Source organism: Chamaea fasciata, unplaced genomic scaffold (genome assembly GCF_029207755.1).
Source record: "Chamaea fasciata isolate MVZ Bird 193981 ecotype frontalis unplaced genomic scaffold, bChaFas1.0.hap1 SCAF_25, whole genome shotgun sequence".
NCBI lineage: Eukaryota > Metazoa > Chordata > Aves > Passeriformes > Sylviidae > Chamaea > Chamaea fasciata.
Genome location: NW_027094110.1, coordinates 6,739,751 through 6,751,760, shown reverse-complemented (window position 1 = coordinate 6,751,760; position 12,010 = coordinate 6,739,751). Strand labels below are relative to the sequence as shown.

General features: G+C 57.2%; 2 protein-coding genes across 2 annotated transcripts; one reads left to right on the top strand and one right to left on the bottom strand.

Moving 5' to 3' along the window:
* Positions 1 to 188: 188 nt before the first annotated feature.
* On the bottom strand, positions 189 to 6,986 carry ADIPOR1 (adiponectin receptor 1). The gene is made up of 8 exons (XM_066203773.1): positions 6,914 to 6,986; positions 6,580 to 6,797; positions 5,803 to 5,919; positions 4,971 to 5,142; positions 3,832 to 4,018; positions 2,624 to 2,811; positions 1,230 to 1,423; positions 189 to 938 (listed from the first exon to the last, which is right to left on the bottom strand). Exons 2-8 carry the CDS (start codon positions 6,727 to 6,729, stop codon positions 810 to 812), a joined length of 1,137 nt encoding a protein of 378 aa, XP_066059870.1. The 5' UTR covers positions 6,730 to 6,797; positions 6,914 to 6,986; the 3' UTR covers positions 189 to 809.
* Positions 6,987 to 8,450: 1,464 nt separating this feature from the next.
* On the top strand, positions 8,451 to 10,901 carry LOC136301200 (tetraspanin-18-like). The gene is made up of 7 exons (XM_066204087.1): positions 8,451 to 8,507; positions 8,754 to 8,948; positions 9,490 to 9,564; positions 9,803 to 9,901; positions 9,983 to 10,162; positions 10,415 to 10,498; positions 10,854 to 10,901. Exons 1-7 carry the CDS (start codon positions 8,451 to 8,453, stop codon positions 10,899 to 10,901), a joined length of 738 nt encoding a protein of 245 aa, XP_066060184.1.
* Positions 10,902 to 12,010: the final 1,109 nt, after the last annotated feature.

The following is a 12,010-nucleotide window of genomic DNA, read 5'->3' as shown; positions in this document are numbered from 1 at the left end:
GTCACCAGCCAGGGCTGGGGTTCCTGCCCTGTCATCATCACAACACCCGTTTCCTGTATTATCCCAGCCCAGTCCAGAGTCCAACACATCCTGGAGGGATCCCACTGCCCCAGGGCACTCCTGCCCTGCTCCTGGGATGCCTAGAGCCCTCTCTTCCCCCACCCCAAAAACGGACATAGACACAGCGGTGACACTGAACTACTGACTTTTTTATTTCAATCAGCTACAGCAGCTCTACACTCCCTACAACACTGTCCTTCCTCTCTCCTCCTGACAGTGAGGGAGCAGAGGACTGCGGTGGCAGCGCGTTGTCTTAAAGCTTAGTATTAAATATTAAATATTCTTTCATTTATGTTTACATTACTTTGTCAAGGAAAACAGAACAAAACAAAAAGGACAATTAAAACTTTAAATTAGGTGAGTGTGTGCCTGTCTCTGGGGCTGCCCCAGCCAGGCACTGCTGTGGGGGATATGCTAAACTCCTGCTGTGTGAGGAGCGGGATGTGCTCGGCTGTGCAGGAGCAGGGAGTTGTTCCCTGTGCTGTTGGAGCAGCAGGTGACCCCGGTGCCACTAAAACACTGTCTGGAGGAGTTGGGAGCCCCCCTGCAGCCCCAGCACAGTGTGTGGGGAAGGGGGTGAGGATTTGGTCAACAACTTTGCTAAAGGATTTATCCATTCCTTTTTTTTTGTTTCTTAAAAAAAAAACCCCAACAAACCAACAACCCCAAACAGTTTTGAGTCTTCCTTTGATTTTAGCAAAGATGAGTTTAAAAAGCACTTAGGAAGCTTGTACTAAAACCAGGCCCTCTCAGAGGAGAGAGTCGTCTGTGCATCCCCCTTCCAGGCCATAGCGGAATTCCTGGAGGTTGGACACCCCATAGAAGTGGACAAAGGCTGCAGCCACCACCAGCACGTGGAAGATCTGATGAGACTGGAACTGCAGAGAAGCAAAAATTCCTTTAGACCAGACCAAAGAGACAGCAAGCTTGTCAACCCCTCCTCCTCTTCTTCCTCACTGCTCCAGGACTGTGCTCTGCTTCCTGTTCTGTTTTATCTAGCAGTGATTCCCACCCTGTACTTTTTGCCCTGCCCACGCACAGAACCTGTTCAAGTCTGCCTGCCAGCATGTGCTGAGGCACAGCAGGACACCCCCAGTCCTCCAGCCCCTCAACAACTACTCCTCAACCCCAGAGCTGCCCCCAGACAACCCGTTCACCCCCACACTCACCCAGATGTCGAACTTGCCCGGGAAGAAGCGCTCAGGGATGCGGGCAGCGTAGAGCCCTGCACCCGTGATGTACATCACAGCCATGAGGAAGAACCAGCCCATCTGCCCCACCGTGGTGGCCTTCACAAAGCCCTCGGCGATGGTGAAGTGCATGGTGGGCACGACCCCACTCAGTCCCAGCCCCAGGAACACGCCTGTGGCCCAGAGAGGAGGTCAGGGAAGAGTTCAGTGTGGAGGGGGAGCTGCTTCTCCCACCAACTCCCCTTGATCCCTCATCCTGTGCTAGGGAAGCAGCTTTTCCTCACTGAATTCACAGAACAGCTCGAGCTGGAAAGGACCCATAAGGATCATTGTGTCCCAACTCTTGGCCCTGCATAGGAGACCCCCAAACAATCCCACCCCGTGCTTAAAGTGTTGTCCAAACACTCCTTACACTTCTCCAATCCTCATGGCACTTATCCTTCACAAAATAAGGGATCCACAGCTCCACACCCCAGGCAAACCACCCCTGTGCTCGCTGGGTAGAACCCATCCCGTGTTTCTTATGCAGGGCTGCAGCAGCTCCCACCCCTGGCTATGGGAATAGACATTTTGGAAGGTGCCAACCCTTTGGATCGCACCAGAAAGACAACCACCCCTTTCGGGAAAGCAATTTGTTGCAGCTCCTGAGGAAGGAGCTCAGCAGCAGCTGAAATGTTCAACATTGGCCTCTGATGAGTTGGCAGAGAACAAGTGGCACCATGCTGACACTGGCCTGGAGAGGCTCTGGGTGGCACCCGGCTGGATCCTGCTCGTGCTGGGGGCATAGGATGCAGAGGGGAGGAGCCATGAGGATGTGAGTCCTGCCTGTCCCCTGCCCTCATCTGAGGGCTTTTAGGTGGTCTCTGTCTCAGCATGGTCTTTCCTCACTCGTGTAGCCAGGACAATGCTCTGAGAGACATTTACTTCAGGACCCTTGGGAACTGGGGAGGAAGGTGTTTCCCCATGCTCAGTGAGGCTGATGGGACCTGCGGTGGGGGTAAATTGGGGTGTGGGGCTGGAGGTAGCCCCCCACTCCAGCCCCAGGAAGGCAGGGACCAGCCAGCGTGTCCCTGGCAGGGAAGAGCTCAGGAATACTTTCCTCCTCTGCCCCAGCTGCAGGTTCCTGCTCCTAAACTGCTTCCCAGAAAAGGCAGAAAAGGCACAGCCCCAGCCCACCCAGGGCTATTTTTAAACTCCAAACCTCAGGCTCTGCTCAGGAGATGAATCCCCAGCACAGCAAGAAAAGGCAGGAGGCCACTCCCTGCAGTGCTGTGCTGCTCGGGGGGAATGAATCCTGCAAGTGCCCAGAGCTTCTCCCAGATGGGACCTGCCCAAAGTGTCTCCCAGGACTCAGGGGAGGAGGGAGCTCCTACCTGCTCTGGTCTGCCTGTGCTTGGGGGTGGCAAATCGGTCCCACTGTGCCACAATGATGGCAGAGATACCCAAGACACAGACGATGGAGAGGTAGATGAGTCTTGGCTGTGGGGAGCAGTAGAAGGAGTAGTAGAGCCATGGGACAAAGCTCCCCATGATCAGCAGTGCAATTCCTGAATAATCCAACCTGCAGTCAGGGTGCAACGACAGAGAGCCACAGGTGAGCCCCAAAATCCACCCCCTCCATGTGTGGGAACTCTCCAGCCTGTACCTGAACAGTCACTGGGCAGGAGGGGTGTGCTGGGGTCCCATCAGGGCAGGTAAGACAGGAGAAAGGGCCTAGGCACAGTGGGAAGGCTAGGGAGGGACAAGAGGCAGCTGGAGCTCAAACCACCGGGAAGAAATTCCTGTGCACATGGATCTGTGATCCTCCACTCATCTCACCATGGAAACACAGTCCCTGCACTGCTCCTACTGCCTTCCCAGAAAATAAGGGCATTCCTGCTGGATTTGTCCTGGAGACAGGATCCCATGGGATCTCTGGAGGTTGTGCAAAGGGGATGGGCAGGATTCCAGCAAGCAGTACCCAAATAAATGCCTTGAACAGCCATGTGGGAGCAGAATGTCACTTGAGAGCCTCACTGCAAAGGCTGACAGGGGCCTGGCTCCTGGAGCAGCCCAAGAAGAGACACAAACCACTGACCACCCTTCCCACTCTGCTGGGAATCCTGTTTATGTTCCTTCTTTCCATTTGGTTTCAGTCCAAACTCGATCCAAACCAGAGGTTTTTAAAAGCATCTAGTACACTGGGACCTGCCAAACTGGCCGTGGCCCCCAGCTGCCCAGTGAGAGCAAGACCTGTCCTCAATTCACTGCTTCAAGAGGTACAGAGCCTGTTCCCTTGGGAGCACAGACGTCATTCACTTGGGAGCCAGGATCCTACTCCCTTGGGAGCTGCAAGGTCCCAGGATCCTTATCATGCACCTCACCTGGCACATTTAAATGTGCCCTCACCTGGCACATTTAAGGTGCTCAGGCAGAACTCTGCAGAACCCTGCTGTGGTTCCCCTCAGCTCCATGCTGGATTGGGTGGATGCTCCCTTCCCCCAGGGATAAAACATTTGGGAACACAGTGCTTTCCAAGAGGAAGTGCTGCAAGAAACCATACCTCCCAGGAGACCACACAACCACACTCATGCTGACTCACTTTGAGAAAGTCCGCGACACCTTCTCCGAGTGACAGTAGACAGTGTGGAAAAGCCAGGAGAAGCTGAGGCACAGCACTGCTCCCAGGAAGAACATCCCGAACACCACCTTCTCCTGGAGAGGAGCCATAAAGTACATGTTGGGCCGCAACATGGTCAGGATCCCCAGGCAGAGGAACAGAACAAACCCTGCAGGAACACATGGAGAAGGAAGTCAGGGGGGACAGTGGGGGAGATCAGCAGAGTCAGGATAAGAACAGCCCTGGCCATGCTCCAGGAGATTCTGAATGTATCCCAGGGGTGCTCAGTAACCCACAGCGGGTCCTTGGCTGAGGCCTTTGTTAGTGCAAATGATAAGGGCTGGGGTCAGGGGAATGGGCAAGCAAAGGGCAAAGAGCTGCTCAGCTGCTGTGTTTCACAGGGTCATGGAATCACAGACTAGTTTAGGTGGGAAGAGACCTCAAAGCTCACCACGTTCTACCCCCTGCCATGCCTAGGGACACCTTCCACTGTCCCAGGCTGCTCCAAGCCCTGTTCAGCCTGGCCATGGATACTGCAAGGGATGGGGCAGCCACAGACTCTCTGGGTCACCTGTGCCAGGGCCTCACCACCCTCACAGGGAAGAATTTCTTCCAATATCCCATCTAACCCTGCCCTCTGGCAGTGGGAAGCCATTCCCCCTTGTCCTGTGACTCCTGGCCCTTGTCCAAAGTCTCTCTCCAGCTCTCTTGGAGCCCCTTTAGGCACTGGAAGGGGCTCTGAGGTCTCCCCAGAGCTTTCTCTTTTCCGGGCTAAGTATTCCAAGCATTCCCTGCCTGGCTCCAAAGCAGAAGAGCGCCAGCCCTCAGAACATCTCTGTGGCCTCCTCTGGAGTCCTTTGAGAGGAACATCCTCTGAGGCTTCCCTGTTTTGCCCAGGACACATTTCCCCGTCCCACTCCTGCAGTGGCTGAGCCCAGCCCTGGTCCCTCTCTCCCAAAGGGGTCCTAAAGCTCCAGACACTCTGTGTCTGATCCTCCTGCATGCACAGGATCCACACAGGAAGCCCTGGGCATGGAAAGGACCCAGCAGTGAGCCCGTTCTGACCCTAATGCAGGGTCTGAGCCCCTCCAGCCCCAGGGCTCCCTATTCCACACAGTCACCCAGCAGGTGTGTCCAGATGTTGCCTGTCTCAGTATGTATCCGGAAGATGCTCCGGAAGCAGGCACGGAAGGAGGGCATGGGGGGCCGGTGTCCGTGCAGGAGGTAATCGTTGTCCTTGAGCCAGTCAGGCAGAACGTCGTATGGGATCACGCGCCAGCGTCCTTCCCACACCTGCAACACAGCAGGGGGATCAGAGCAGCCCAGAGCCCCAAATCCATGGGGAACAGCCCAGCCCTGGGATGCTCCCTGGGGAGAGAAAGTTTGCCTTCTCTGACATCAGGTGCCCTGCGGGACCCTGTGAGCCACCCACCCACGTCCTGCACTGGGCTCCCCATAACCCTCCAGGGAGTGATTTTACCCCCACCTCAGTTCCCACAAGGATTGACTCCCAGCTTCCCCCAGAAGGGAGTGATTCCAGGACCGCCCAGGGAATCAGTGGTAATTAATACTCTCAGCTTTAACCCTTCCACACCCACAGACCATTCCCTGTGGTGGGAATTCCCACTTGATCAGGGAAGCAGCACAGGAGCCACAGTGACTGCAGGTACTGGGTGATACCCCAGCTGGCACTCGGGCTCACGGGCCCTACCCAGGCTCACAGGAACACTGGGATTGCTCCCGGGTCCTCACCCACCATGGCTGGGCCAACCCCCATCCTGGCCATCCCCTTCCCACACTGTTCCCCGGGGTGCTGATAGGAGCAGCACAGCAGAGCTGGAGCCAGCTGCGGCCACGTGCAGCTTTATCCGGACACATCCTGTCATCTCAAACCCTAGGACTGGGGAATCTGTTCCAAAATCAAGACCGGAGGATTGCCACAGGCTCTGGTACCTTGTACACAAACTCTTCCATCTTCTCCATGGCATGGTGAGCCTGCAGGGGCAGGGTCAGCACCCGCACCACCTCCTCCTCCTCCTCGCGGGCTGTCGGGCACGGCGGGTCCTCGGCCTGCAGGGAGAAGAGCCGGGAGAGAATTGTTCTAGCCTCCAGGAGAGGAATCATCCCTGCCCTTCTGAGAGCACCTGGGACTTCATCCCTCTGAGGGGACAGGCAAGATCCAGCAGTCACCCTCGTTAATGCAACATGCTGCTGCCTGACCCATCCCGGGCGGGCTAATCCTAGATTTATCCTGTCGAAATGCGGGATTACCACCAGGGATTTTCAACCCTACAACCAAGGCTGGAATGGCCGCTCGGCCCAGCCGGGAGACCCCAGCCGGCCCACCCGGGCAGAGGCGGCTCCGAGCTGGGAACGCTCTGAGTCCCGGCACTGCTCCCGCTCTCCTCAGCCGGCAAACGGTTCGGGAAGGTAATTCCCTGTCCTGAGGAAATGCCGAGGCACTGGAAACACCCTGGGAACACCCGGCGCAGACAGAGCGACCCCGGTGACATCCCTGAGAAGGACTAACCCGGCTCCAAGCCTACTCGGCAGGAGCAGAGTTTGGGCGGGCTCGCAACACGGAGCGGCCCGAGGAACGACACGGAGCCGTACTCCTCTAGCTATTAATGAGATAACGGGCAGATTCCCGGCATAATCCGCGGGGACGGAGCGAGGAGACTGAGCCAGGCTCCAGGTCCCCTCCCGCCCGGCAGTCTCGGAGGGTCTCACGCTGGCCGCGCCGGTGGGTCCTTGGTCCCCCTTCTCCTCCAGGAGCGGCCCCAGCTCGGCGAGCTCCAGGTGCGCCCGTTCCCGCTCCCGCTCCCGGCCGGCAGCCGCCAGCCCGCTGCCCGCCCCGGCGGGGGCCTTGCGGGACGCCATCGGGGTGGCGGGTGCGTGCGGCTCCGAGGCAGCCGGTGAAGGTCCCTCCGCGTCCTTCTGCCGCCGCGCTGGGGGAGGGGAAGAAGCACAGAGTTACTGGGACCGGCGGGACCAGGGGCAGGGCTCTCCCCGGTGCGCTGGAAGCAGCCGGAACCAGACACCGGCTCCCCCGCCCGTTCCTCACCGGCCGCTACATCCCGCGGGCGGCAGCGGCGGCACCGGAAGTAACGCTAAGGGAACGGGAACGCACGGCGCCGCTTCCGGGCTCGGGGCCACGCCCCCGCAGGGCCTCGTCCCGGAGAGCGGGCTGTGTGATTGGCCAGCAGGACTGTCTGTCTCTCTCTCCTCCCGCCCCGCTGGCCTCCGCCCGCTGCCATTGGTCGGGCCGCCCCGCTGCACTGCCGGCGGAAGGCGCTCTGGCCGCGCCTCGCAGCCTTGTGTCCGCGCGCTCGGCTGCCCCCTGCTGGCGCCTCGCGGACAGAGCACCGAGGGCCCCGAGGGTGGCGGTGGCGCTGACACCGTCCTCAAATTGGATTATCTGCCCCCGGGGTGAATTCTCTCACCTTTTGCAAACGTAACTGTCGTAATTCAACCTCTCCAACAGAAGATGCTTTAACGAAGAAAAGAACTTTGTGTTTCAAGCATTGAGTAAAGTCACATCACCAAAAGAAATATGCTTTAGGCAGGCGAAGAATGTGCTTTAGATAGGCAGGCTCATGTAAATTTTACCCTATTTAACCTTTTACTCCTCGGTGTGCTTCGTTTGTGGAAACCTCCTCTTTATACTTGGTGCAGAATAAATACTGTTTCCTTTCTAACGTGACTCTATGTTTAGAGAGCTCCTAAAGTCGGCAACAAGAGGCAACAGACGCTGTCATCCATCTGGGATGTCCCTGTGTCCCAACAGCCAACAGCCCTGCAGCACCACCTACCCGCCCACGGGTGCCACGTGCGGCTATTGGGGGTTTCCCCAAATGGCCACAACAAGAATCAGTGGCCGAGGTCACCCCCGGCCTGGTGGGGCGGCTCGTCTTTCCCTGCCCACAGATTTAATTTCCTTGGCTGACAAGAGCTGGAGACTCTCGGCCGCCGGCAGCACAATGGTGGATCCTGTTCCCCATCAATCATTCATGGCCTCGTCGCTGGAAGGGATTTCTTGGGGGCTGCTGGAGTGGGAAGGGGGAGGGATTTTCTGACCTTCGTGATGTTATATAGATGCTGGCAGCACCAGGGAAAGTCGGAGGTACGTGGGTCTCCCACTATCCCCTCAGGGTGAGTGGTGTGGGGGCTGAAGGGAACGTAAGATTTAGAGAGGACATGGGTTTGGAGGGGACATGGAATTTGTAGGAGACACAGGATTTGGTGGAGACACGAGGTTTGTAGGGGACATGGGTTAGTAGGGGACACAAGATTTGGAGGGGACACAGGATTTGGAGGGGACACAGGGTTTGGAGGGGACACAGGACTGGGGACATGGTGTTTGAATGGGATATATGGTTGGGAGGGGACACAGATTTGGAGAGGACACAAGTTTGGGGCTCTTTGGGGTGTCATGGGAGATGGTGGGGATAGAAAATGATCTGGGAATTTTGAGAGCATGCATCCCCTCACATTCTGCTGGAGCCATGGGGTCCAGGACAAGTCAGGGCTGGCTGTGGCCTGGGCTCTGCTCTCCCCTCCATAGGGACAAACACTGCTGTGGCCCCCCTCCCAGTGTCTCCATGGGTGTTTTGACCTGCATGAAGTACCTGATGTTCATCTTCAACGTGCTGGTGTTTGTGAGTCCATCTGGGCCCTGGGGGGTGCAGGGGTGGAGAGAACCTGTGCCTGGGGAGTGACAACTCCAGCTGGCTCAGGGTTGAGTGACACCAGTCCCAGGGAGAGAACCAAGGGTTGGAGCTTCCCCCATCCACATGGGGTGACATTTCCACCTGGCTCGGGGTGGATGACACCCATTCCCAGGGAGGGGACCAAGCCTTGGACATCCCCTGAGCCCATGATCATCTCCTGAACTCCCCTTGCAGGCTGGGGGGACATGCCTGGCAGGCATGGGAGTCTGGGTGGCTGTGGACCCGGCGGGTTTCCAGGACATCGTGGCCAGCAGGGCTGTGCTGAGCGCAGGCGCATGGCTGCTGCTGGCCGTGGGCATCGCCCTGTCCCTGCTGGGCTTCCTGGGCTGCTGCGGGGCCCTGCGCCGGAGTCGCCTTCTCCTACTGCTGGTGAGGGAGGAAAGATAGGTGGGAAGGAGCTGCAGGATGTGGGCAGAGGGCACTGGGGGCAGGAGTCGTGGGCTGGAGGGTGGTGGGGGATGCAGGTGTTCCTGGAGGAGCCAGGAGCTGGTGTTCCTCATCCTCAACATGTCCTGCCATCCCCTCCCCACTTTGTGAGTTTCAGTTTAGAGCCCAGAGAATTTATAAAGCCACTGAGTAGGGTCAATTCTCTCTGAAGCCACTGGCTTGTCCCCCTGGCATTTCCAAGATGACCGCACTGCTGGTGAGGGGCAGAAATGCCTACTTGAGCACCAAGATCCCCATTTCTTCAGCATCCCCAGCCCCTTGCAGACAGTGCTTGTTTTTAACCCCTGCCTTGCAGCCACAGTGGTCAGAGATGTGGCATCTGTCCCCAGGAGCTGTCCACACATTCCTGGTCTTAGGGACACAGAGCACAGGCAGGGCTGGTCCAGAGGAGGGCAGGGATAATGTGAGCAAGCTGCCTGTGGGATCAGGCTGGTCTCTGACTCCTTCACCTGCTGCCTTCCAGTTCTTCATCCTCGTCAGCCTTGTCTTCCTCATGCAGCTCGTTGGGGCCGTTCTCTTCCTGGTGCACTGGAAACAGGTAATGGCACCATCCCCACTGTCACCAGCCTCCCTCTGTCACACCATGGCCATGGCTCAGAGTCCACCAGGCGCCTGTGGCTGGTGTAGGGACACCCCCTCACCTCTGTCATCAGCACCACAACACAAACCACGAAGCAGGTGGGGGGGATCCACTGGGTGCCCAATTCCCCTCAAAAGGAGCTGGTGCTGAGTAGAGTGGGAGAGGAACAATCCCAGCTCTGGCACTAATTCCACAGGTCCAGCCTGAGTACTTCCTGTCTGAGCTGCAGAGGAATTATGGTGGGGATGAGGGTGCTGAGGTCTTCTCCGCAGCCTGGAACACCCTCATGGTCACGGTGAGCAGCTGGGAGGCTCCTGGGGGACACACAGGATCCACCAAAGGTGATCATGGTGATGGTGTTTCCCTTCTGTTCCAGTTCTCGTGTTGTGGTGTTTTAGGACCTGAAGACTTTGGGAACGGCTCCCGCTTCCAGGAGCTGCACCCAGGGATGCCATGGCCACGGGCATGCTGTGCTCGGGATGGGCTTCTGCAAGCGGGAGAGCTCCTGGGCTGGGAGCAGTGCCAGGATAGAAGCCCTGGCTACATCAACGAGCAGGTATGGCACAACTCTGCTGTGTCTGTGTCCCTGTCCCAGCCTCAGCCCTTCCCAGGCTCATGGAGCAGAGTATAAGGGACAGAAGCCTGGGACACTGCCTGCTGTGGTTCCACAGCCCAGTGGCTCCCAAAGTCCTCAGCTCATCCTGGCCTACAGGGGATCCCCCACATCCTTCTGCAACCCAGTCCCCCTCTGGGCTCCCTGTGGCCATGGGGAACACAAGAGAGCCCCTCCCTCCTCTCTCTGCTCCAGGGCTGCTTCTCTACCTTTGGCAGGACCCTGCAGAGGTACATCTCCCTCCCTGGGACCTGCAGCTTAGCTGTGCTGGGCATTGAGGTAATGAGGGGGGCCTGGGACAGGGCAGGCAGAGTGTCCACTCTGTGGCAGGGGGGTTGCTCAGTGGGCAAGGAGAGCACAAAGGGGCTCAGGTCTGTCACGGGGTCCAGAGCCTGCTCTCTGCTGCAGATGGAGCAGGTGAAGGAACAAGGGAGGGTTTGTTTTTCTCATCCTGGGTCTCCTCACCCTGGTGCCCCTGTGCAGCACCAGGACAGCTGGCCCAGGCCCCTTGAGGGGCACAGCAATGGCCCCAGGCCAGAGATCCTCCAGCCCCTCTCTGCTTCCAACCACAGCCAGGCCTGGCCTGGCCTGGCCCTGCCATGGGGCTGACCCTCCCCCACCTCCATCATTCCAGATCTTTGCCATGTTCTTCGCCTTCTGCCTTTACTACAACTTCGACTGAGTGGGACAGGGACATGCCTGGGGCTTTGGGAGCAGCTGAGGATGCGGCCTTTCCTCACCCAGCAGAGATCAGCTCATCACTGAGCTTCATTGCTTCCCAGGCATTGGGAACCTTGCTGAGTCCTGTCTCTCTGCTCCAGAGATGGACCTGACTCACTTTTCTGGGAGCAGGGACAGGACATGGGTTAAATAACCAGCAGGGAACCTGCAGAGCAAGAGGCCAAGCACCTGACTTGCTCCTACTGCGATCTGCTGCCAGCCCTCATCTTCAGATCTGTGGAAGCACCAAGAATTGCCCTCCTTAGCCCAATCCTCTCGCATTCTTCACCCTGCACATCACATCGCTGACATCCTGCTCTTCCACATCCATCCTCCCAGATCTCTGGGAATCCTTTGGGCGCCTCCTAATATGCTGTGAGCTGGGTCTTGTCACTGGCCACCTCCTGAAGCCACAACAGAGCCAAGACACCATCCAGGTTATCCTAAATGGTCTAACTGGAACTTAACAGACTGCTCTGGAGAGCCAGAGTTGTAAGACTTGAGTTTAATGACTTAGCCCTTGAGGTTACATGGAAAACTAAGCCTTTCCTGAGAAAGGATTCCCGCTAGCTAATTCTGACCTGTCTGCTGCTCAGCTCCTGCTCTCGGTTGTGAAAATAGAAACTGAACTACTTGGTGCTGTTCCCATGTCTCTGAAAGTTGGTAACTGGAAGCTGAAGTGGTGGTTCCAGTTTTCCTTTTGTCATGGTTTGACACTGGCCATAATGCCAGGCACAAAAGTCATTTGCTTACCCTCTCCTGATACAGTTGGTCAGAGGGGAGGGAAAAAAACCAAGGGGTCATGAGTGAAGGACTGGGAGAAAAAAACCACTAAGGGCAAAACAAGTTCAAATTTAAAGGTATCATGTAAGTTTACTATCAACAGAGTCAGAAGAAGAGAATGAGAAGTAAAATAAACCTTTAAAACAGCTTTTTTCTCCCCCAGCCCCTTCCTCTTTCCCACCAACAGTGCAGGGAGACAGGGTATGGGGGTTTTGGTCAGTTTGTCACTCGAGATCTTGTGTTTTCCCAGGGAGTGGAGTCTTTCCCCCGTTATGCTGTGAGGTCCCT